The sequence below is a fragment of the Strigops habroptila genome, chromosome 2 (genome assembly GCF_004027225.2).
Source record: "Strigops habroptila isolate Jane chromosome 2, bStrHab1.2.pri, whole genome shotgun sequence".
Taxonomy (NCBI): domain Eukaryota; kingdom Metazoa; phylum Chordata; class Aves; order Psittaciformes; family Psittacidae; genus Strigops; species Strigops habroptila.
The window spans coordinates 97,405,687-97,429,040 of NC_044278.2; the positions used below are offsets into that span (position 1 = coordinate 97,405,687).

General features: G+C 39.4%; 1 protein-coding gene across 3 annotated transcripts in view; it reads right to left on the reverse strand.

Moving 5' to 3' along the window:
* LOC115603618 (complement C4-like) overlaps positions 1-22,904 on the reverse strand; it is a 53,566-nt gene extending 30,662 nt beyond the window's left edge. Inside the window, exons 1-14 of one of the 3 annotated variants that reach the window (XM_030475611.1) lie at positions 22,763-22,904; positions 18,715-18,814; positions 14,084-14,163; positions 12,996-13,188; positions 11,761-11,944; positions 11,007-11,077; positions 10,621-10,706; positions 8,926-9,008; positions 7,694-7,781; positions 4,292-4,397; positions 3,985-4,108; positions 3,044-3,159; positions 2,110-2,277; positions 1,170-1,367 (exon numbers count right to left, since the gene is read on the reverse strand). In XM_030475611.1, the coding sequence (XP_030331471.1) occupies positions 1,170-1,367; positions 2,110-2,277; positions 3,044-3,159; positions 3,985-4,108; positions 4,292-4,397; positions 7,694-7,781; positions 8,926-9,008; positions 10,621-10,706; positions 11,007-11,077; positions 11,761-11,944; positions 12,996-13,188; positions 14,084-14,148 (1,482 nt within the window). In that variant the 5' untranslated portion in view covers positions 14,149-14,163; positions 18,715-18,814; positions 22,763-22,904. Of the gene's footprint in view, positions 1-1,169; positions 1,368-2,109; positions 2,278-3,043; positions 3,160-3,984; positions 4,109-4,291; positions 4,398-7,693; positions 7,782-8,925; positions 9,009-10,620; positions 10,707-11,006; positions 11,078-11,256; positions 11,618-11,760; positions 11,945-12,995; positions 13,189-14,083; positions 14,164-18,714; positions 18,815-22,762 lie in introns of those variants that run through there. The other 2 variants (XM_030475612.1, XM_030475613.1) reach the window with 2 other exon arrangements.
* Positions 22,905-23,354: the final 450 nt, after the last annotated feature.

Consider the following 23,354-nt stretch of genomic DNA (forward strand, 5'->3'; position numbering starts at 1 on the left):
TCGGTGGTCCTTCATGACGTTATCTGTTGGAGATAACACTGACCTGCCTGTTAACTAAGATCAGGTGCAGGTAATACAGAGCCATGGTAATATAAGAATTATGCGTATTCATTAAATAAACTGTAGTTAACTATAAAAGATATTTTCTGAGATAGTCAAAGTCCCCTAGAATACAACTAGGTTTTCTAATTGCAGGGACAGAATCTTTCGTATATGTATGATCTACCCACAACAAGGTGGGCAGTTCTGTAATAGCTGAAAAAAAGTATTTATGGGAATCAGACCAGTAAAAATGATATCTAGTATTGGCTTATTATGAGGAAAGAATACAGATTGGAAGGAGTGGGAAAGAATGAGATCTGGATTAAGCGAAATCAAATTGCCATAGATATAGAAGTTATCTGTCCAGGATTTCAGCTTTCAAGCTGCCAATTTAGTATCTTTCAAAAATATTCACATAATTATGCATACAAAAATTACCCTATATGGACTTATTTGCTCTAGACTGTATTAGAAACTACTGACTAAAATTCGTACTAACGTGTCTTTCTTCAGAAGAAGAAAATTACAAAGATTTGTGTATTACGTGTCCAAAATATATGCAGATATAAAAAAATAACAGAATCATAAAAATAGTTTCTGGAAGGGTCTGATGGAGATCTCTAGTTCACCTGCCTGCTCTGAGATGAGCCATCACCTGCATAAGATTAGGTCAGATGTCGTTTTCTCTAGTTGAGTGTTGACCGCTTCTGAGGATGGCAGTTCTCTAAACTCTCTGGGGAACCTCTTCCAGTACTGGGTTCATCATTAATGAAAAGATTTTTCAAAAATGAGCCTTCCAGGCCATGATTTGTAGCCTTTGTCCCTTGTTACATTACATATATGCCATATATGCGTGGTGGTGTATATACACTACCTAGGAAAGTTTGTCCCTTTTATGTCTATAATTCCTTTTCAAGTAATTTTAGGTTGCTACTAACTCTTAGCCTTTTCACCAAACTGAGCAAGCCCATTTCCCTCAGCCTGACTTGGTAGGTCAGGTGTGCTGGGACACTCTGATCCTCCTGGTTGTCCTTTGATCCTCCCTGATTTCCCACGTACTAGTAAATAGATGTTCTAGGTTGCATAATTTCTAAAAGAAATTACTGATGTAATTCTGTTCTGTTTACCATATAATAGAAATAGTCAAAGCTTCCACTGCCAGGCTGACGAATATCATTCAAGGTGATGTGTAAAGTATCTCCAGGTGCCATAACAGTATGTGGGATGCTGATGCTGAGGTAGTTCAGGGAAGCAGACTGGTATCTTTCAGCTCTGATACTGGTTTCTGGTGATTCTAATTTTTCTTTCCCCTCTTCGGCCTTTACCTGTCAGGGAAGAAAAGGACAGAGTAAGTAAAGTGTCATTCAGGAGGCAATATAGTGCCACCTTTAATTCATATCTTGCCAGGTTATTCAGAAACAGCTGGGAAATGAGATGAATCACTGCTGAGAACTCATTAGCAGAACTTGGCATCAAAAACCAGGATTTTGGTTACTTTATTCTCTTTCCCTGTTTTGTCTCTTGCTGTTATTTGCACTTGATATTTTTCAGCCTTTCCTCTTTCTGAATGAGAATGAATGGCTCAAAATCATGCAGTGATTTTGTACTTAGACAGCTTTTATCTATTTTTATATTGTGCACATACTTCAACTCTCTTGAGTGTGCAGATGTAGCCTATTGTCAGCATTGCTCAGGACCTTTCCCTTCACTTTTTTATCATTTCCTGTCACTTCTCATGGTGATACTCCTTACAGTCCCATTTCCGTCCTTCCTGCCAGGAAAATACATATCTGAACCACAAAAAACCCCACCACTACCACTGATGCATGCACTCCCAAAACTCTGATGTACAAGAGTGTCCACTTCAGTGAGACATCCCTCAGGCGCCAGGTCTCTCCAACATATCTTACACAATCTGGACAAAGCTGTGCAGATAATGTAAGAAATCACGCTCCACTCTCTGTGCTAATTTAATGAAAATAGATCATGTTCACAGTCATTTATGATTGTTTTATGAGCTCTTCTCAGTGGCATATTTTTAAATCTGGATATTTGGGTTTTCTTTACCATTATTTCAAGCATCTGAGCATTTCCAGGGATGTTAAATGTAAAGGGGATTAGACCCTTGTCATTAGAAAGTGCAGTCTTCTTCATTGGGGCGTGTCCAGGCAAGGTAACAGTAGCAGTGACAGGTAGAGAGGCAGCAGGAGACCCATCAACTGAAGTGACAGATGCCTATTGGAAAAAAATGGTTTTTTGTTACTTCAAGGAAATGACTGGGTTTAAAAACTGCCCACAAACCAGAATCAAATACTTTTATAAACTGAGAAGATACAAAACTGTACACATTGGTGTTTGAAAATTTGGGCTTTGAGAGAATGGGTAGCAACAGACTCAGTCTGGACTCAAGCTAATGGTAGAAATTTGGGAACACAGCCTAACAGCTGCCCAGATTTTCACTTAGCATCTATTAGATCTCAGCTGATCCCAGAGATATTTGACTTTACCTTATAATAAGGTAAATTTCTAACTTGAAGTCATTGTAGAAAACTTTGTAGATGAACTTGAAGGTCTGAAGTTTGAAAACTAAAAAAATTGAATACTTTTTGGGAAAAAAAGAAAGACAGTACCCTGTTTTAGTTTTCAGAATTTGAATTTGATATGGGATTAATTTGATATGTTATTATTTTAATCTTTTGGTATGGAAGTAAGTGAGGAAGAGACTGCTACACATTTTATAAAGCCTTGTAGTGCAGCACTGTGCAGATGACTTCCAGAACAGAAAAACAGCATTTTCTGGCTTCAGTTTCCATGCTCAGGCTCTGTGTGTGTGGAAATGAGAAACACTAGGCACACAAACAGTAGCTCTGTGTTGGACATATTCCTGAAGGTCTGTGTTCTACAGAGCTCCCACAGGATCAGATAAGGAGTTAATAAACAGGTCAGATAAAAATCCCTTGCTATGGAGGAAAATAGACAGAGTCAGCTCAATAATACATACCACAACAGAGAAGGGGGCTCCAGGCACAAAATACTTTTTGGTGTTAGACAGATCAACAGCATAAGGAGATTTCACAAACTTCACATTGCTGAGTTCCTCTTCACTCATCTCACCACCTGTTAGTATCAAAAGGTATATGTTGCTATGGGAGCAATAACTATGTGCTCACATATTACCATAGCATCCATCATTTCTGTTTTCAAGATTGATAGCTACTGAAAAACTTCTGGATAGGTATGCTCCAGGCTCATGTCTCAGACGAACAGCAAGACAAAGCTATTTGAAGTCTATTGTACTTGTGCATATACAAAGTATCATGGTCGGATAAAACTGTGAGAAGGCGTAAAAGCACAAGCAGGACTCACAAGGGCTAGATCCTCTGCATTGCATGGTAGAGGCAATACATATTCCTTACCTTTAGACTGATAGCTCAGTCAGCTGAGGTACAAAGCAAGCAAAGATACCAAGCTCAACTAATAACTTTCTTTGTATGGAAGGAATAGATGTGGCTGTAGCAGGTGCTCAAAGAAGATCTCAAGGGGAGCAATTTATCTCTGTTCATACACGTGTCTGGTATCACTTCAGATGGACTAGGGTATCTTAGATATCTTCACAGGGATGTTTAACATGTGACAGACCCTACCAGAGAGTACTTGCAGTAGACCTGAGCACTTCTGTAGCAGCAGTGGAATACCACATAAGACTACATAGGACATTTCAAGTAGTACTGGACATTTGTGTTCAGATAAATGAATCCCACCCAAGATTAAGTTTTGTCCAAAGAAGGGGTCAGATGAAAGAAACTGTCATGCACTATGGCATGAGCAAGCTTTGCAGTGAAGATTGGTCCAGTGCACAAAATTTGACAAGCAAACGATTATACTACAGAAAAATCAATGTAAATATTCCACACTGTATCAGTTAAGGCATAGTGTACTCACTTGCAGTTTCTACAGTGGTAACAGCAACATATAAATGAAGTCCTTCCAGAGCAGAAATACTTTTTTCTAATTTCGCTTCCAAAAGTGGAGTATTTAAAGTAACTCTTCCTTTTCCATTTTGAATCTAAAATTAAAGTGGAGAACAAAAAAAGCGACAACCCTCTACTGGTTTGTTGCCATTAGAATGAAAAAACTGTTGCTTATAGCATGACTACGGTATTACAGGGACCTATGTTTTGATAATTTCTGACAGTATTCAGGTCACTTGGGATAAATCAGAATAGTTCCACTGAACTCCAGTACTTACTGATAGCTGTTGCTCCAGGCCTGGAAGAAAGACTTTTCTCTCATTTTCATCCATTATGCCAAATCGCACATATGCCACACCTTGAATACCTTTCCCATAAGTGTGTCTTTGGAAGGAAGAAAAGCGAGGAGATGAATCATTACATTAATAAAAAGCAAGCATAAATCAAACTAATTATTTTATGCTGAAACAAAACTGGGATATCTGTAGGTATCCCATCTGTAACTAATAACTTGGAAACGAAAATTAGTCACACTTACTGATAATTCAGACATGAAGACTTTTACTGGTCTGTGTGCAGAGAAATATATACAGTAAATCCCATTGGCAGAATCACATGTGGAGGCACTGTCTGACAGAATTTACACCAGAGTAATTTAAATATGGTTTTTTTTTACAAATTGATGAGAACTTTAGTTGCACAGTGAGGTCTCACACAATTCATCCCTTTCACAGGGAGCAAGGGAGGTATCCAGTGTATTTAGATTGGATGAACAGCTAATTCCTTTGTATAAGACACCTCATGAACAGGCCATTTAAAATAAGGGACCAGAGAATCATCTCAGGGACCTACATAAAGTATTTGGTAACTCTGAAGACCTCTAGAGACAGATAGTACCTGCTGATATTTTAATACCTCCATTAGGCGGAGTAGACACCCTCTGCTCCATGACTCTCTTATGGATTTATGCAGAATAGCATAGGGACCTCTGTCCAGAAAACCTCAGAATTCTCCATATAGGTCATGGAGACACAGGATAGGGCATGTTTTAGCACCTGGCAGGCTTCTTACTCAAGAAAACCCTGGCAGATGGCATCCTCCCTCAGCACAGCATGTAATGTGCTATGTGAGATCTGTCACAACCATGGTGGTGTCTTTTACTTGTGGAAATACTGCTTCACCTCAGTTCTATAATGGCTTCTTTTTGTTTAAACAAAGGCTCCTTTAACTTGGCCTGATCAGCACTGATCTATACCAATGAAACTAACTGAGAGGCAGTTCTTATGAAAACTGCTTAAAATGCCAGAACTAATAACTGTGAGAAACAACAGTCAATATACCAAAAAAGTGTTCATTTCATGCATGGCCAGTTCAGAGAAAAATGTTCAATTATCAGGAATTCCATATGCTGATTTTGTTGAAAGTCAGGCAGGCCGGTGTAACACCACTAGGACCTTGTCCAATAGACAAAAGAGCATTATCCAGTTATTCAATTCCAATTTTTCCTCCTAAGTAATTATGATGTTAATGAGTAGTGAAGTATATATGAAAGAGTTGTACAGTCCATAAACTCAAAATTGAGTGCTGCAATAACATACAGAGAAAACCTTAGAAAGGATTAAAATATTAAAACCAGTTATCTGATATCACTTCACATTACAATATCAAGTAATCATGAATAAAGCTAGTAATTATTCAATAGAACCAAATAAAGAAGTGAAGGTGATCAAAAGGGCATTAGAAGAGTTGAGTTTGTTCAGCCAAGCAAAAGGAGGTGGATACAGGGTTCTGCCAGCACTCTGAAGGCGTGCTGGCCAAAAGAAGGGCCAGCACTACCAAGGCAAAGAGCTCAAGGACAGCAGGCAGAAGACCAGGAGGGTATAAGCCACCCAAGGATGAATTTAGACCAGGAATAAAACCCACTAGAACTGGAGGATCAGTCTTCCACTTGGTTACATTGCCAGTGCCAGTAGTACGTCTAGCCACTGCAACCAGTTTGGACCAGGTTAATTAAATTAAATTGAATGCAGTGCTGTGCAGCTGCAGCTGGCTGGCACAACACAGCCCATGCAGGCTCTACTAAACGCCCTGTCTTCCACAGCAGGGTGGCCGCATGGAGACCTGGGGTGAGTCTTGGTCCGTGCTTCCTCCCAAAATATTTCCAGGAAATCTCTGGGGAGAGCTGTATAGCTGAGGCCGAGCCTGTGCCATGTACCAGGCGAGCCACCAGCAGCCTAACTCTGGGGTCAGGAACCTTTCCTGGAACTGTCTAATTTACTACCCAGGTGACTCAAATACCTTATCTGGTATCACATTCAAATGCAGACAAAAGTTCCTACCATACGAGAATAATTTGTCATACAAGGAAAACATCTAAGAAATAATATCTCAAAAGAGCATAGAATTATAGAATGGTTTGGGTTGAAAGACACCTTAAAGACCACCTGGTTCCAACCCCCCTGCCATGGACAGGGACACCTTCCACTAGATCAGGTTGCTCAAAGTCCCATCCACCCTGGCCTTGAATACTTCCAGGGATGGGGCAGACACAACTTCTCTGGACAACCTGTTCCAGTGTCTCATCACCTTCACAGTAAAGAACTTACTTCTAATACCTAATCTAAATCTACCATCTTTGGGTTTATTTCTCTCTCCATCTTCCTAATGTGCAAGGTGGCCAAGGTATTTCAAGTCATTTTGGGGTGCAGCTGAGCGGCAAATAAAGGAAGAACATTCTCCTAAGCTGCAATGATTAGTATTTCCACTCGTAAGAAACTTGAAAATTCGATAGCCAAGAAGGCTTGATGTATGTTTATGAGCCACTGTTAGATCATACAACAAATTTAGATCTCTCAGTGTGAGATCAAAAATACCTGGGCCACACAGCACAAAATACTTATCCAGTCAAGGTTCAATCTGATTCTTCCAAAGTACTCAAAATATTTTGTTGAGTTAAATTTTCTTTGTCTGACTTTCTGAGTTAATAGATGTTTGATGCCATTCTAACTTTCTAATTTGACATGGGATCAGGTGTAATTTAGTCTCCATGGAGCCCTGTCTCATTGTCTGGCCAGTTTGAGAGCTGAGCTCTGTAGCCATGTCTCATCCAGATCAGTGTTACCATACTCTGCAGTACTGCACGTGTCTGTGACGATGGACATGGAAAGTCCTCTGTTTATTCACCTGGAAGCATCTCAGCATAAAATCATTACTCTCAAATAAGCACTAGCTTACTACTTACAAACTTCACCGGGCTTTGAGAAAATTTCATACCTGAACTTGAATCCATTTCTACTTGAATCACATTAAATAGCAACATCTGAGGCTTTAGAATGTTTCTAAATGTTTAAAGCAAAAAGAATAAAGAAAAGCAGGTTATTGTTTTGCCTGGAACCTTATCTAGCAACAGAGAGCAGAATTCTAAATAGTCACCTTTTTACTAGCAAACTAAAGTATTCAGAAAATCTTGTTTCATTGTGATCACCTCCACTTGGGTCCAGATAGTATTTTACACTAATATCTCAAGTTAGTAGTGGAAACAGAGAGTATATAGGATTAAAGTCAGATTCAAGTAAAGCCAGAAGCTGGTTAACTGTTAATGAAGAGAAAAAGGAGGAAGTTGTAAAGTTCATTATCTACTTCTCTGCCTTGTAAAACAGCCTTGCTGTAAGCACACCTACTTTGCCTCGATATCAAACACAAAGCTGTCATTCCAGATGTGGTAGTATGGCTGAAGTGGGATGAGTTTGACTTCAAAAGATGGAAGTTCTGCGTGGAAAAAAAGAAGAGAAAAGGTCATGACATGCGAGTTACTTATCTTAAACTCCTGGCATGTGGTAACACTCTCTGAGAGGAAGCAGCTTCACTGAGAAGATGTTTTAGTTTGAATCAGCAATGCACTTCTGAAGCAAATCTCCTGATCATCTTCTCTTATACTGCTTTACTTCACATAGTGGAATAGTTTTCAAGCACACAAAATTGATTTACATTTTCATTTACAGTGAAAAAAATTCAAACAAAATTTTCATTTACAATGAAAACAAGCCAGAAGATAAGCCTTAACTGGTAGCTAATAGGCATTAAGTGCCCTGGGCTAGAAGTAGTCTGAGGTAAACCTACCCTGAAATGTAATGAGTGTGGACGAGGTCCTTAGCATCAGCTGTGTCACTCTGCAATTTGCTCCTATTAAGTCTAACTATCTGTTACTGTAGATATAACTAGAGAAATTTGCTCCTGTATTTAGGTGTTTGCAGATGGTGCTGTAGCCTATACTGTTATGTTATACCCACCAGATAAGGCAATCCCAGTTTTGTTAAACTGAGATTTTAATATAATCCTGAGAATTTCTTTTATCTTTAAGAAAAAATAAAACAACAAACAACCCCACACTAAATTTCACTGCAAAAAAATCAAGCCATTTCTTACCCTAAATTGTTAAATTTCTACATTTTTACTTCTTTTGCAGTGCCCTTACTTTTCTTTAAAAAAGCTTTTCTCAGCATAGGTACAACTCTAAGCAACTTCCAAACTGAATTCTGCTGAGAGAAAATAGGTAGCTTGCGTTTTCATTCTAGTCTTCACTGAAACCTATAGTCAGAATTACAATGATTTTAAAATGAAGCTCAAGTCCATTTTTTTTTCTGCAGTAGGAGACCCCTTCCAAAAAAGGATGTTTTGTGAAAAATGTTGAAGTTACTTTGTATAAAAATAAAGGGTTTTTTTTGAACTATAAGTGAAAGGCGCACAAAGCCAGAGTTCTCCTTCTGTGCATCAGAGATAACAATGAGGCACTGAAACACTGTAAATTTTGTTCTTAGTACCTAATTACAGCCAAGTTTAATCACTACAGGCTATCTTTTAACACACAGTGATGAATTCATATATTTATAATGCAAATTAAATATTCTCTTACCATAAATTTTAACTTCAAATTCAGCAGAAACATTAGACATTTCATATTGATGAAACCAGGCTTTGATTTTCCAAGTTCCAGGCCTAAAGATCAGATTCAGCAGAAAAAAGTTGATTAGAATTCCTCAGATATTTTATGATGCTAATATATTTAAATTATCACAAAATGCAAATGTTTTCCTTGCTTTGATCTCATCCCGAACTAATTTATCAATGGATTTCTCTTTGCTAGGAGCCAGAAACATATTTCCAAATGTTCTAGGAAACACTCAAAAAGACTTTATGCAGAACTGCAAGATAACATATTTGCAAGCCACGTGTAGCATGCACTGCCTTTGAAAAGCCCTCAGAAATAGATAACTCACCATGTATTTCCTATAGCTGATCTTCACTGTGATGTCAAAATCAATCTAGCATGCAATAACACACTGAATATTAAGTAAGAGCTTGACTGCTTGAAATCAGAGGTAATTAATTACACTTTGCAAGCATAGCCCTTACAGAAGTGCTCTCCTGAATGTAGTCATATGGTTGACCAGATAGGTAAGCAGTCTGCTAAATTGTTCCTTACCAGGAGGAATGTTGCTAATTGCAGCATATTAACATAAAATTCGGGACTCATGTCTATAAGATGAGGTGCTTAAAGGTAAAAAGATATTAACCAGAGGTTCAATGTCTGCTTCACGGTGGGAGAAGGTAAATTTTGAAAGGTAATTCAAGCAAAATCAGCAGTTAAAAATCTGAAGTACTTCAACAGGTAAGGGGGATGAATCTGAATGGTTTGATCCTGCTAACAGGAGGTGGAGTGAGTTCTCCTCACTTGAGACATTATAACTGAGGTCTCTAATCTGCATAGGTCCTCTTGGGCTCCTTGACAGACAATGGGGTGAAACAGACAGTGATGAGATATGGTTCATCTCATCCTGACATAGGCATCTAAAACAGCTCAGATGAATCACAGCCTAAATATCACAGAGTCATAGAATCATAAAATGGTTTGGGTTGAAAAGGACTTTAAAGATCATCTAGAGAAAAACCCAACCCCTCTGCCATGGGCAGGGCCACCTTCACTAGATGAGGTTGCTCAAAACCCCATCCGACCTGGCCTTGAACACTTCCAGGGATGGGGCAGCCACAACTTTTCTAGGCAACCTGTGCCAGTGTCTCACCACCCTCACAGTAAAGAATTTCTTCCTAATAACTAATCTAAATCTACCCTCTTCCAGTTTAAAGCCATTCCCCCTTGTTCTATCCCTACATGCCCTTGTAAAAAGTCCCTCTCTAGATTTGTTGCAGGCCCACTTTAGGTACTGGAAGGCTGCTCTAAGGTCTCTCCGAAGTCTCTCCCATGTCAGAGAAGGGATTGTGGGGTGACACACTCAGGTATAGACCCCTGCATGACAGGAGGCACCAGAGCAACCACACTTGGTTTACTGCTGTCACATGCTGCTAGTGTGCCATGGTGCTTCCCAGGTGTAATCAGATCACAACTGTCTTCTTTAGTGCACCTCCTGTTCTGAAGAAATGGTAAAGCAGACAACACACAATCAGAAAAAGAAGAGAGGAAAACAGGAGAGCAGAGCAGAAAGAAGGGAAGTGAAAGACAAGACTTGTTTTTATCTTGAAGATAGTTCTGCTGCAAGAGACATTTTGACATGTGAACTGCCTTAATGCACAAGGCACAGCAGTAACGTACTCGGCAATGTCAGGTATTTCAAAGTTTTCACTGAACACTGTTTTTATTTTCCGGTCTGACTTTTTAACCACCATTCCTTTTGAATTCTGTTGAGAGAGAGAAAACAAACAAAATTATGCACCAGGTGTCAAATGTCTACATCCAAAAGCTCAGGCTCATATACCAGTCCTAAGGAAGAGAAAATGCTCTGCTTGCTTTCCTGCTTTAATATTCACATTATGTTTCCCTCCATGCTCCTGATATTGGCCAAAAATGGCTAGACATTTCCCAAAATGTGTAAATACTGATTTCTGGAGAGAAGGCATAGCTATAATTTTACTTTTAGATCTTATTCCTAGTTCCTGTGCCAAAGGAGCACTCATTAACAGTGTTTTTTGTATACTTACTAGCACAGCTACTGTAACTGTGTCATCTGCTGGTCTCATAGCATTGTCCAGAATGAAGATCCTGTATTTTACTGTTTAACAGAAGAACAAATGTGTTCACATATTTATTTCTGGCCTTTCTAGGTAGTTATTACTACAAGCTCTGAACTGAATTCCTAAATTTAGGATAAAACACTTTCTTTTAATGAAAAGAAATCTGAGAAAATTAAAAAGAAGAAGTGCTTTGCATGTTACATGACCAAACAGGTACCCTTTTGAAGCAAATTCCAAAAAATATTCAAGGAGCTTCATTCGATATTGTATTCCTTTTGCAGTCAAGGCTTGCAACGAAATTCACGAACTTTTTTGACTTGTCTCTTTTGTTAATTAAATTTTTAAGTAACAAAACAGTTGTGGTCTTAAAGTGCAAAGGATACTGGTGTTGAAAGCAGAAGTAATAGAAGATTTTTTTGCAGGTTTCTGACAATTTTGCTTTCCAAAGGAAAGTCATTGTTAGGCTTTTTGACCAAAAAGGAGCAGATTTTGTCTGGCTCTTATTAGAGGAGAGAATGACTTTGTAACTCCGGTGGCATTTCCACATGAGTTGCTACAATGCGTAGAGCAGACCCCATAGATGCCCTGGCTGCAGAAGGTGAGTTTAAGGGTTAAATGAGAAGGATTTACACTAGGAAGAATCAAGTCATAATTACTTTTTCTAATCCTGCCCTTGTAACATTTATATTCGACATCTGAAATGCAGCATTTGCATTTTAACCTTTGGAATTTGGTGTGTATATAGGCTTATCTGTCTGAATAAAAATGTAGCCTTTCTTGGAAGACAGAAGGATGCGAGTGCTTTGAACGGTCTGCTTGTAAAGGTCTCTGCTTTCAGTGACTAGCAGAACATATGGCTGATGACTCTTCTTGAAAAGATCCTGTTGTGGAGTTCCTGGCTTGACCTGAAGAGGATGAAAGGAAAAAGCCCCCCAAGTCAGATATGAACCTGGTAATTTTGGAACCTCACAGCTAAGGTCCAAAAGAGCTGAAGTGTTTAAATAATTTTGTTAGCACTATTCAACAGAAGATACTCAATTATATCTTTCTCACTGGGTGTTGTATCTTTCTTACTGGGCGAACATTTGTTTTTAAGTAGAAATACTATCTAATCCCCCATTTTCCAATATAGAAATACATATTCTTCTGTACAATGGCAATAACTCAAGACCAGTGACTTTTCTTCAGTCTACGTGCATGTTAATTTCTAGTTACCATGTCATTTATTAGCTGTAGCAGCATCCTTTAATCCTTCACTTGATAAAATTTTGGCTATAGGATTAGAGCTTTACCTCATGGAGGTTAATACAATGTTTCTAAACATCATGCTCAAGAGGAACCTAATTTGAAAGCTCAGCTTTTAGCTTTGGGAGTAATCGATCAGAGCTAAACCGAGTCTTGCTCTGTGCTGTCTTCCAACCAAATAGCCCAAACAAATACTCCTGAACTAAATGCTTCCAAACTTCAAAGAAACGTGTCAGAAGCAAATGGTGCAAAGCAGGATGTAAAGAATTAATCAATTTACAGGTTTGCAGAAACACTACAGGCTTTGGTCTGAGAGACAGCACATGTTTAAAGATTCCTCCTGGTTTATAAAAATCGGCAGTATGCCAGAGGCAGAAATGGTACAGAAAACTAAATGGTGATAAAACAATAGAACGTTTTTAAATTTAGTTTCATCACGGATCTACAGTGATGAAAAGCTCTTTACCATGTGGTAAAATCCTGAGCATGCTAGTTGGGCACAAAAGAGCACTCAAAATCATTGTTGAAATTATAGTAGGGATTGTTTTATTAGATGTTTGGGTGAATAGGGTGCTGCTGACACTAGAATTGGTGTTTTGTCATCTGTCTCTAAGGATCAGTGCTGTCTCTGTTCCAACATATTCCTAGTACAGATTATGCTTTTTTCATCACCAGAGTAAAACATTTAAGTCACTATGATGGTAGACTCACCATTAATTTTTTCATGTCTTGGTAGTTGTTATTTTGGTTAAGGTTAAAGATGACCCTCTCTGATAGGAGCTGATTTTTTGTCTCATCTTTGAAGTATGCAGTAACTTGCACAGGACGTTGTGCTCCATGGACTTGAACTGTTATTGTCTCATGTGTACCCAAATGTACCACATTTGGGGCAGTAATAAGAAATCTAAACCAACAGAAAAACAGATTGTCCAGTATGAAGGATGATTTTTGCATAATTCAAAAATGTCCAACCAATATGAATTTTAAAGAAAAAAACAGACTCTCACGGAAGAGTTGAACTTGGGACTTGTGGAAATCATGTAGTCCGTCCCTTTGTGAGTCAGAGTAAATACTCTGGACACTGGAGGTCAGCACCAGACTGCAGGCAGAGAAATAAGTATTTGGGGCTGGACACATCCTCAAAGGTGTGCTGACTTGGAAGGGGAGGAGGGTTTGATCTCTCTGGACAAATATCTCATCAAAGGTCTTGTCTGGCTATGACAAGCACCTAAATACACTTGATCCTGATGGTAACAAAACAAGAGTCTCCTCTTCAAAGTCAATTTGAAGGACCTTGTTAATGCTTTATTGATTTTCTCAGTTACATCTATTTCCCAAACCCAGGAATTTGTCCAAATAGGAGAACCAGCATCAACATACGTAAATCTCCACTCAAATAGAGGTTAAGTACAGAAAAATTCTGAAGCTCTCCCAGAAGCGAGACCTTTGCTTCCTGCAATGTAGAAACCAATTACTAAAAGCAGAGTTATTCTTTCCCAAGATTTTCCAATCCAGTAAATGTCATAAACTAAAGATGAGCAAGCAGCAATAACAGTATGAACATCATGCTTCAGTAGGACATTTAAAGTTGTTTGTAACGGACTGGAAATCTCTCCCCCTACAAGTGCCTTGAAAGGGCAGTTTTAAGCTTTTTACTTTTTACCTGTTTAAGGTAATACAATTTTTCAGTGGTCAAAGAAACAGGCTTTGTTGGTTGTCTATCAAAACCTTTAGCATTTCCTACTTTCTCTTTCAAACAATTTTTTAGGAGTGAAGACTTATTAATAAAATGTACTTACGATGGTTCTTGCTGTGCACTGGACAACAGCAAACAAAAGGTCATCAAAAATACCAGCCTTTCCATTGGAAAACTCTACATCTGCAAAACAGAAATACCAAACAGCCACTATCAATCTCCTCTTAAGCTGCAGGTTGTAAGAAATGACCTGATGGCATACTGCAGCAAAGAACATTGCCTATCCTGGTTATTTATTAATAACTAGCAAAACTGTGCAAGCAATAATGATGGACATGCTAGTGATGCACAGATTAAATAGCCTGGGGAGAGACAATCTGGCCTAAGCCATAGTTTTACATTTGATTATTCATTCATTCTCTTCCCAGCTTCAATATTTTCACGATAGCAACTAGAAGTCATGTGCAGAGAGTTTTCACAAATATGGCAAAGGCAATCCCCAAATCAAACAAGACACCATGGCTAAAAAGCATTTGTCAAGCACTTCTAAATGGAGACAAATGTGACAGGTCCCTTCTCCATTAACTTCCCTACTTCTTCAGGTCTTCTCTACTTAGCCCTAGGCATTTCTGTGGTCCAGCAAAGTTGAGCGAAAGCTCCTGGTTTAGATAGCACCAAAGGAGTTGTGCTGGAAATCTGCCTGTACGACTCAGTCCCAATCTGTAGTGCTTGAAGGCATTCATGCTTTTAACTTGAGTGGAATTAAAATAGATGTCTTCGTCTGAGCCACTCAGCTCAGTTTTGCTTTATGGTCAAGACAGAGGGCTTTTTCAGAGTGTAATTAGTCTCATCTTAGCATGAGCACATAAGCTCATCAGCTGAAGGCATTTCAGACTGCAGGAAAGACAGAGTCTCTTAAAAGGCAGGATACTCAAAAAAGGGGACAAAAAAATGCATCTGAGGGATAACTGTTTGTGCAGGAGCCAGTTTTGATCGAAGGCAAATGAAATAACAAATCAAAACTTACCAGGTTTCATTTTTGCAAGACTTTACTGGATTGTTGTCTCACAAACATTATTTTGTTGACTAATGAGAATGGAAAATTGCCCATCTGATTAACAGGCAGGTCAAATCCCAGAAATGATCACATGGCTGCCCAAAAGTTCTGGTGATAAACTGCCCTTTAATACACCACGTTTAAATGTGTGTCTATAATTATTAGCAATGGATGCCTTAAATCACACCTCCATTATTTGTAAGGTGAATTCACGCTCACAGCAAGGGCTACTTGCACTGTGAGGGTGAAGGGACCTCCACCTCACCCCACTCCTTGCCTAAGAGACATCCCTTTCCTTGCTCTCCAGACAAACTGCTTTAAGACAAGAGGTAGGGGAATAGAAGAAGGTGTAAGGTGTCAACAAACCAGTTCTCTATTTTACACTGTGTGTCACAAGTGTGGTATCTCCCTCTGAGACAAAAACAGGTAGATGGCAAGTAGTTTCTGTCAACTGGTGGTCACAAGAAGTACCAGCAGCAGTAGCAAAAAGAATGTTTCTGGCTTCAAACTCATGTCAGCAAAGGCTAAGTTTTGCCTGCTCTAGGCATAGTTTTTTTAGAGACAGTTGCCTTCACCCTTCCTCTTCTGGTTTCTACTCTCCCTTCAGCTGTTGACAGGGGTGAGCAGGTGAGAAAAGGTACCTCACCTTCCTAAGGGTCCAAATACATGCTTTTTGGGAGATGCTTGCAGGAGATCAGAAGTGGGAACTGTTAAAATCAGAGTTATTTTCACTCTGTCCTCCTTCCCCACCCTCTCAATTCCTCTGCAGTTATGCCCTGAAAAAAATGACTTATTTGCATGCCAAAATCACATAATTTTCCTCAGGGCCTCTGGCCTCCAAGACCCAAGCTAGTTGGTGAGCAGCAGCAGAGATTTTCGTAACCAATATGGTCTATGCTCGGGACAAAGACAGAGATTTTGTGAAAGAAGTTTTGTTGAGAACAGGGCTCATGCTCTCCCCAGGGAGCAGAAGAGGCTTGTTAAACTTGCAGCTGGTAAAATCAGAAATTCTCACTCTTGCATGAACAAAGAGAATGAGGGAAGCTAATTAAGAGCAGCAGAAACTGTGGAGCATGCTGAGGCTCTGGCCATTTTCAGAAACAGTTCCATTGCTAGGTCTACATGGCTACTGTCCAAGGTCAGGGCTGATGCAATCACTGAGTGATTTCAGTGACTAAAACAGAAAAAGAAACTAAAATTAATGGATCCTTTATATTTTAATCCAGAGAAATAAAAAATAATAATAAAAAATAATTAATATCCACAAGGTCAATACCCTTTTATTGACAAACACATACAGAGATCTCCCAGCTGAAAAGTCGACACAACCAGCATGGGTTTCCTACTCCTGAAGTCACTAGAAAGGCAACTTTGCACTGTGGAGTCACACCAAAATCTCACTGTTGTGCCGGTCTTTATCAGAGAGCAGGAGAAGTGCTTTCCATTGTCCAGGCTGGCTTGTTTGTCAGGGCACTGAGGTCTGTTTGTACAGCTATACAAATAGCCGACTATGAACTCACAGTGAGACATTTTCACAGATTGCTTTTTAAAGGGGACTTTGCAAAAACCGTTTTTTGCTTTCAACTGTTTTTAATTGGATTTGCACACTTTTGCTTCCTTGTGAAGTATGAGTATGTATACGTGTGTACATAATGGCAATCCATAGCAATGTGTTGCATAACCATTTTATACTTGAATTTAAGGAGATGTTCTGACTCTTAATAAAGGCATTTGTTCTCCAAGATATAAACCAATAATTGTAATTAAATATGGATTTTTCTCTCTGTCTCTCACAAACACAAAAGAGCAAGAGAATACATAACCTTTTAGACTTAAAAATCCTTATGCTTTATCTGTCTCTGGGTTTGTATAAAATGATCATTGCACTGGTTCTCTAGTATTACAGATTTTTCAGATTGGCTGGGATTGTGATTCCTAATGTAATGCAAAATATTCCAGTCTAAAGCCACATTAAAATATAACAAAATGAAATTAAATGAAATGATAAAATAAAATAAAATAAAATAAAATAAAATAAAATAAAATAAAATAAAATTCCCTCGGTTGAAGGTCTCCAGCATATGAATGAAAGAGAGAACACAGAAAACTCACCATCAAATAACTTCTGCACCCACTCTTTTTCTAAAGGCAAAGTCCTCTCCTATTTACCCACCAGCTACTTTTCACCTATTGATCCTTCAGCTGACCCACAGTCCAGTCCAGTATGTGGAAAGATGGTCTGGCATTAATGTATAACATATAAGAAGGAAATAGTAAACCCTGAATGCAGGGAGACAGACTTGCTTTATTTTGAATATATACTATCTCTCCTTTTAGTAGCTTCATTTGAACTTTGTAGGCTTTCACAGTCTTTTGGGCACGAGCAGTAGTTTTTGTTCTTTGGCTTGAAGTGCTTCCAAAAGGCTTTTTCCCCTCAATCTGACTAAGTACTAACAAGACCAAACTCTTCTTTCACTTTCTCAATGCACTCTTTCACCTTTTCCTGGCAGAAAGGTACAAAGGACAGCTTCACAAAGCACGTTTTACAAATAAGCACTGTGGTGATATCCTCTTTGCCGAGTTACAGGGAATTGTGATAAACACAAAAGGCAATAATTCACTTCTGGCATTTCAGAAAATTAGATTTTGAAATCTGTTTTCACAAGCAAGCCATGAACTGTGGGTCTAATTTGAATGGTTCCTCTTAGCAGCAGGGTAATTTCTCTTTAGCATCAACGTAAATTGAAGATGTAAATTTAGACTATACATTTTTCCCTTTACCATAATTGTTCTTTTTGTCCATATTTTCTTTAAATATTCTGCATTTAGTGCTCCTAAGAGTATCTGCTGGGGAAAAAAAAAAAAAGAAATCTATTTAAATGAGGAAAACTGATATATTCATGGGTTTTTCTGCTCTCATTTAGGAGCCTGGGTTTTTTGGGGATTAAGCAACCAGCCTTAGTTTTTTCTCATGGGTTCCTCCTTCATTTTTCCAGTAAGTAGGCTTAATTCTATGATTTTCTTAACACAGTGCCAAAAAAAAAAAAAAAAAGAAGAAAAAAGAAAGAAAGAAATTTAGGATTTGTGAAAAATATACAAAACCTGCACTACTTCTGGGAATGTAATAGGTTGCAAAAGTGACCTATATAAAAGAGTATGTGGTTTTTTAGGTCAAGCAATAATTGTGTTATACTACTGACACAATATTTCACCCTACTGTAATAATGCATCCTGGGGTTTGGGTCAACTACGTTTTTAAGAATCACAGAGCTTTTGGCTCCTCTAAGAAATGTAGGTCAAATCTAATAAATATAACAACTAGAGCCTTGCTGAGAGGAAAATCCATTGGACAGGACATGGCCAGGAGAGGAGATGTCTGAACATGCAGATGGAGCTATCACCCCAGCTGAAAGCAAAAAGCTGCTGTAAAAGGGGAATAAAACAACTTGGCCTTAATCATAGAGGGTGTTTGGGGTGCTGCCATTATACCCAAACATCTTGAGACTGTCCACAGTCTTATTCTCAAAACCATCCTTTGTTATGGTGTTTTTTTTTGTTTGGTTTTGGGTTTTTTTTGGTTTTTTTTTAGTTTTTTATTTTCTTTCAATTTCACTATGAAACCCAAAGACAACCCATTTTTTCCTTGCTGCCAACTGTAACAAATATTCATTACTTACAAAATTTAATGTATTTCAAGTATTTTGATCCTTCCCATCTTGTCAATTTTTCTGGACTGTAATGAACATAACTGTCTCTTTAGGGCATTCTTTTCTTCTCCTTTTCATGGGAGAAAAAGATAAGAAGTTAAAAAAGCAAAAGGCATCTTGATCATATCAATGGCAAAAGATAAAATTTTAACTAGCTGAGAAGAATAAGAATAAAGTTTACACATCCATGTCTGTGAATTTGTAAGCATATAATCAAATCAAACTAGTCTTTTATATTGGCAGATTTAAAAAAGTAATTTATAACTATTACTGACCCTTACCCCTTGCATTTCCTGACTTGTTAAATGGAGATACTCTAATGTTCCAGACAATTGCACAATTATTCTAAAAAACGTTTCGCAAACGAAAATGAGGAAAAAAAATGACATGCCATGTACAACCACAGCTAGCCATGTGCTTCTCTGCCACTGGCAGCTTTCCTTGTTCTGATCTGCAAATTATACCTAAAATCTTCATTTCACCCACTAACTCAGAGGAACATGAGACACCAGAAAGCAAAACACCACTTAGCCTAACGATGGGACAGAGCCAGGGACTTTGAAGGGAAGCATGTGGGCCTGCTGTAGTACTGTACACACAGAGCCCTTGTACTGTCCAGTGGGCAGCTCCACCACGGCAGCAAGCTTTAATGAAGAACTGTGAAATTGCCAGTCCTACTTTATGAGACCCCCTTCTACCTTCCAGATGGGAACTAGGAGCAATGGGGAGCACAGGCTGCTTGTATGTGAGCTGCGTACCTTAGCTCCGCCAAGTCAATACAGCCAGTGGGTTTTGAAAAATGATTTGGGTTATCCTATTGGAGGAACCTATCCCAGTGTGCTCTGAATGCCCAAACATGTGTAAAAAAAGAAGAGAAAAGGAGTAATACCAGGTGACCCACTGGCAATTCAGATTCAAACAAGCATTATCTTCTGAGATACCTCTTGTGGGATTCATTGTGGGATACTGAGAGCCACTCACCTGCTGACATCACAGCCTTTGCTCAGCTGTCTCCAAAACCAACTTGTCTTGATAGAATTCCATGTTTCTATCTGGCTTTTTAACCTACTGCCTAGTCTATCATCTCTCAAGAAAGCATACCAGCAAAAGCAGTGCTTGCTGTTCAAGCCATATTTTAAGGGTAAGCTTTTAGAAAGTCAGTGGTGTTCTCAGCTGGCAGTTCAGAGCTAGTCATGAACACCTTGCTCTACCCAGCTACATCAGCTTCATGGCATTAGACTCTGGAAGGCAAAGTGAAATGTTTTGTGCTGACCAGCACCGTTTATTGCCAAGAACAAGCCTTATCTCACTTGCATCCTTTCTGAAGTGATTTTTGCAGTCAGAAGCCTGACCCCTCTCCACGCCTTATGGACTTTCTGATTTACTGCTACACACTCTTCTTTCCCACTCCCTGCAAGTCAAAAGCTTATCTGGGAAAACATGGGGCCCCTATTCTGTGTTCCAGCTAAATTCCACTTATGACTAGAAGGGAGGGGGAAAGATTATTTTAAATCGTTTTTAAGCTCCCCATATTTCATGGTAAGCAGAGGCCTAGCTTCACTTCTAAGGAATTAAAGCACCTTAAGGTTTTGTGATATAGGGCCAGCTATTTAGGAATGCTAACACTTCTCTGGCACACAGAAATAGGTGGAGAGGGTCTTTGTCTTCTCTGTCATAACATGAATCTCTGAGGTTAAAAGAACACAGAGACAAAATACACCTTCTAAGGATATTTATTTTACTCTTTTTACCTATTCCTCTTTACGGTCTGCAGATAGCCCTTCTGCCAGGCGGGTTATAGTAGAAATAAGGGCTGGCTTAATTGTATTTACAGTGCTCTTAATGAAAAAATAACCCTATCTGCAACTCAGATATCTGAAAGTGCCCTCTCTAAGGACTCAGACAGGCAGGATCCCCTATGCAGAGCAGTCCAACACCATATAAAAGCAAGATAATGTGTATAAGGTACAGAAGAATGCAGCTGTGAGCTTAGGAAAACACCCCTCATGCAAACACAGATAAAGAAAAAGACATTCCTCCCTTTTCTGCAGCCCAGAGAGATGTACCTTGACCATCTCCATATCTGCCTGCAAATGTGACCCATAAACACCAGTTCTGTGGCTACGTACATCCCCCTGCCCTCACTCCTGGCTGCTGCTCTTCACCTCTGTCACCTAACACAGAACTATCTCCTGCCTACATGGTCTTCACTGCAAAGTCCTCAATGAAAAGAAGCTAAGACCCAAGAACACAGCCCTAGCTTCTTGGAAAGGAGCACGCCACTTGTTAGTGGTTAAAGAACAGAAAATAAAGTATTTCTCATACCTTGGAGCTTGGAGAGCCAGCCAGGCCTTGCCAAAGTCCAAGTTATAGTTATGGATACTCCTTAAATGGCATTAGATGAAAAATGGGTAGGAAAATCTATGCAGAGGAAGCTGCTCATACCCATAATGTTGTGCTTTATTTGGGATAACGGAAGACTAAGATCCTGGGATAAACTTGGGGCAGGGGGAGGTAGTGACATAAGAAACACCCCTTGTGTTTGTTTTTTGGAGGGGAATAGCGATCATCAGCAATACAAAAACTCAGGTTAAAATTCAATTAAACACAAAAGCAAAACTTTGGGGCTGGAACTCTGTTGTGATCTCCCCATCCCACTGGTTTTTTGTGTTAGTGTGCAAGTGGGGATGCCCAGGGTGCCCTGGCAGAAGCTTTTCAGCATCCTTGCATCAGTGAAAGGAGAGGAGGGAGATTCATCCAGAGCATCTCTGAAGGGAAGTGTATATGTGCGGGTGTATGTGTGGAGGTGAAGGAGCTGAGGATAAGAAGGTAAAAGAACAGATATAGATCTTTGTCCAGTGGAGTCCTTACAGAGAGACTGGATGAAGCATCACCTTCCTCCTCCCCCTTTACTTTTCCAGTAACAGTGGTCAGAATTAACCTAGTTTCTGGTTTCCTTTGAAACCCTTTAGTGAACATGTTTATTGTAACAGCCAGAGTGCAAACACTAAAGAAAAGTCTGTGAATAGAGATTTTGGTGGTTCAGAGGGATTTAAGAGATGTTTGCATGTGTAGGTTTACCTGCATGTGTGTGTGCCTACACACATCTGTGTGCAGGCGTGCACTCATTTTATAGAGGTTTCCAGTGGTTAGTGGGACTGTGCTATAGCCGAAAAGAACAGAAGGTGGCAGGTTTTCAACATTTTCACGCAGCAAAAAAGCACACTAAATGAAATGCAGGAAGGAGCTACAGTAAAAGGAAAATGAGAAGGTAATAAAAGAAAAGGATACAGAAGGAAAAAGACAGCTGAGCCTAGACCATGTCCGATTTGATATCTCTCTGCTGTTAATGATTGTATTAACACTGAAGGCGATTTATTTTCCCCATTTTTGCAATGTAATTCACTAATTCCATAAGGGCTGATTTTACTAAACTCTGAAAAAAAGCCTGGTCAGTTCTGATGCATTTAATTTTCAGTACTTCTACATTTTATGAAAATTGTGAAATGCAGGTGTGTAGTTTTTCCTCAAAAGTATTGTTCGTTTGTTTGTTTGTTTGTAGGGTTTTTTTTGTTTGTTTTTCTTAGTGATAGAATTCACACAGTGTGGCTAGTTTATCAAGATCTAGATCAGGAAGATAAATGTGGCTCTGACAGTTTCCCTTTAAAGTGCAAGTACATGAGAGAGAGCATCAGGCAAAAAGGAGAATGAATTTACATTTGCCAGAAAATTATGAAGCAAAACCCCAAAAGAAATAAATCAGAGAAGATGACAGAACTATTTGTTCTCACATCACTAAATTAAGATCTTTCTGAATATTCAAACAGGCTTTGTGAAACTGTTCCCACAAACAGGTGCCTTTTATCCTGAAGGCACTCCCTTGGCCTGCCTACTTTTCTTTTAAGCACACATTTATCTATTTTTCCAACCCACCGATCTCTTTTAAGCAACAGGTTCGCCTCACACTGTGTGATAGCAGCACAAAAAGACCCGTGTGCAGCCAGTGTTGGTGACTTACCAGGTGGAATGCTCCTTGTGTCCTTGTGTCTTGAGCTCTGCTTTTCACTTGATTCTGCAACTAATTGCTGCAGCTCGTTTAATGAGAAGAGGACTGAATATTAGGTTTGAGTGCTCCAAAGGGACAGCAAGGGCTGGTCTGAGCTGGAGCAAAGCAACATCTCCTGCACTGGCCAGGGGTGCCAGGAGCCACCATGGAGTTAAGGTCCCATCCAAAGGCATTCACGTGGGAATAAAGCGGCACCTCTGTTGCCCCCTAGAGAAATTCTGGGCTGTGTCTGACAGAAAATGGTTCTTTGTTTAGCAGCCAAATTCCCTCACTCCCTGGGCAGCAGACTAGGTTTTAACTTCATACCTTCACAAAATGAAAAAGACTCTCTTAAAATGTCTGGGGACCAAGAAGAGAGGACTCACGTGGCCCAGACACTGGCAGCATCCCTGTCACTGGCCCTCAGCCTGCTGCCTTCCTCCTAGTTGGCATCATTTCCAGGCCATTCTGCTAGTAAGTGACCAAAACCAGCTCACAGCAGTCACAGAAGGGGAGCTGGAAGACCAGCAGCCCAGGAGAGGGGCATAAGGAGAAGCTGTTGCCA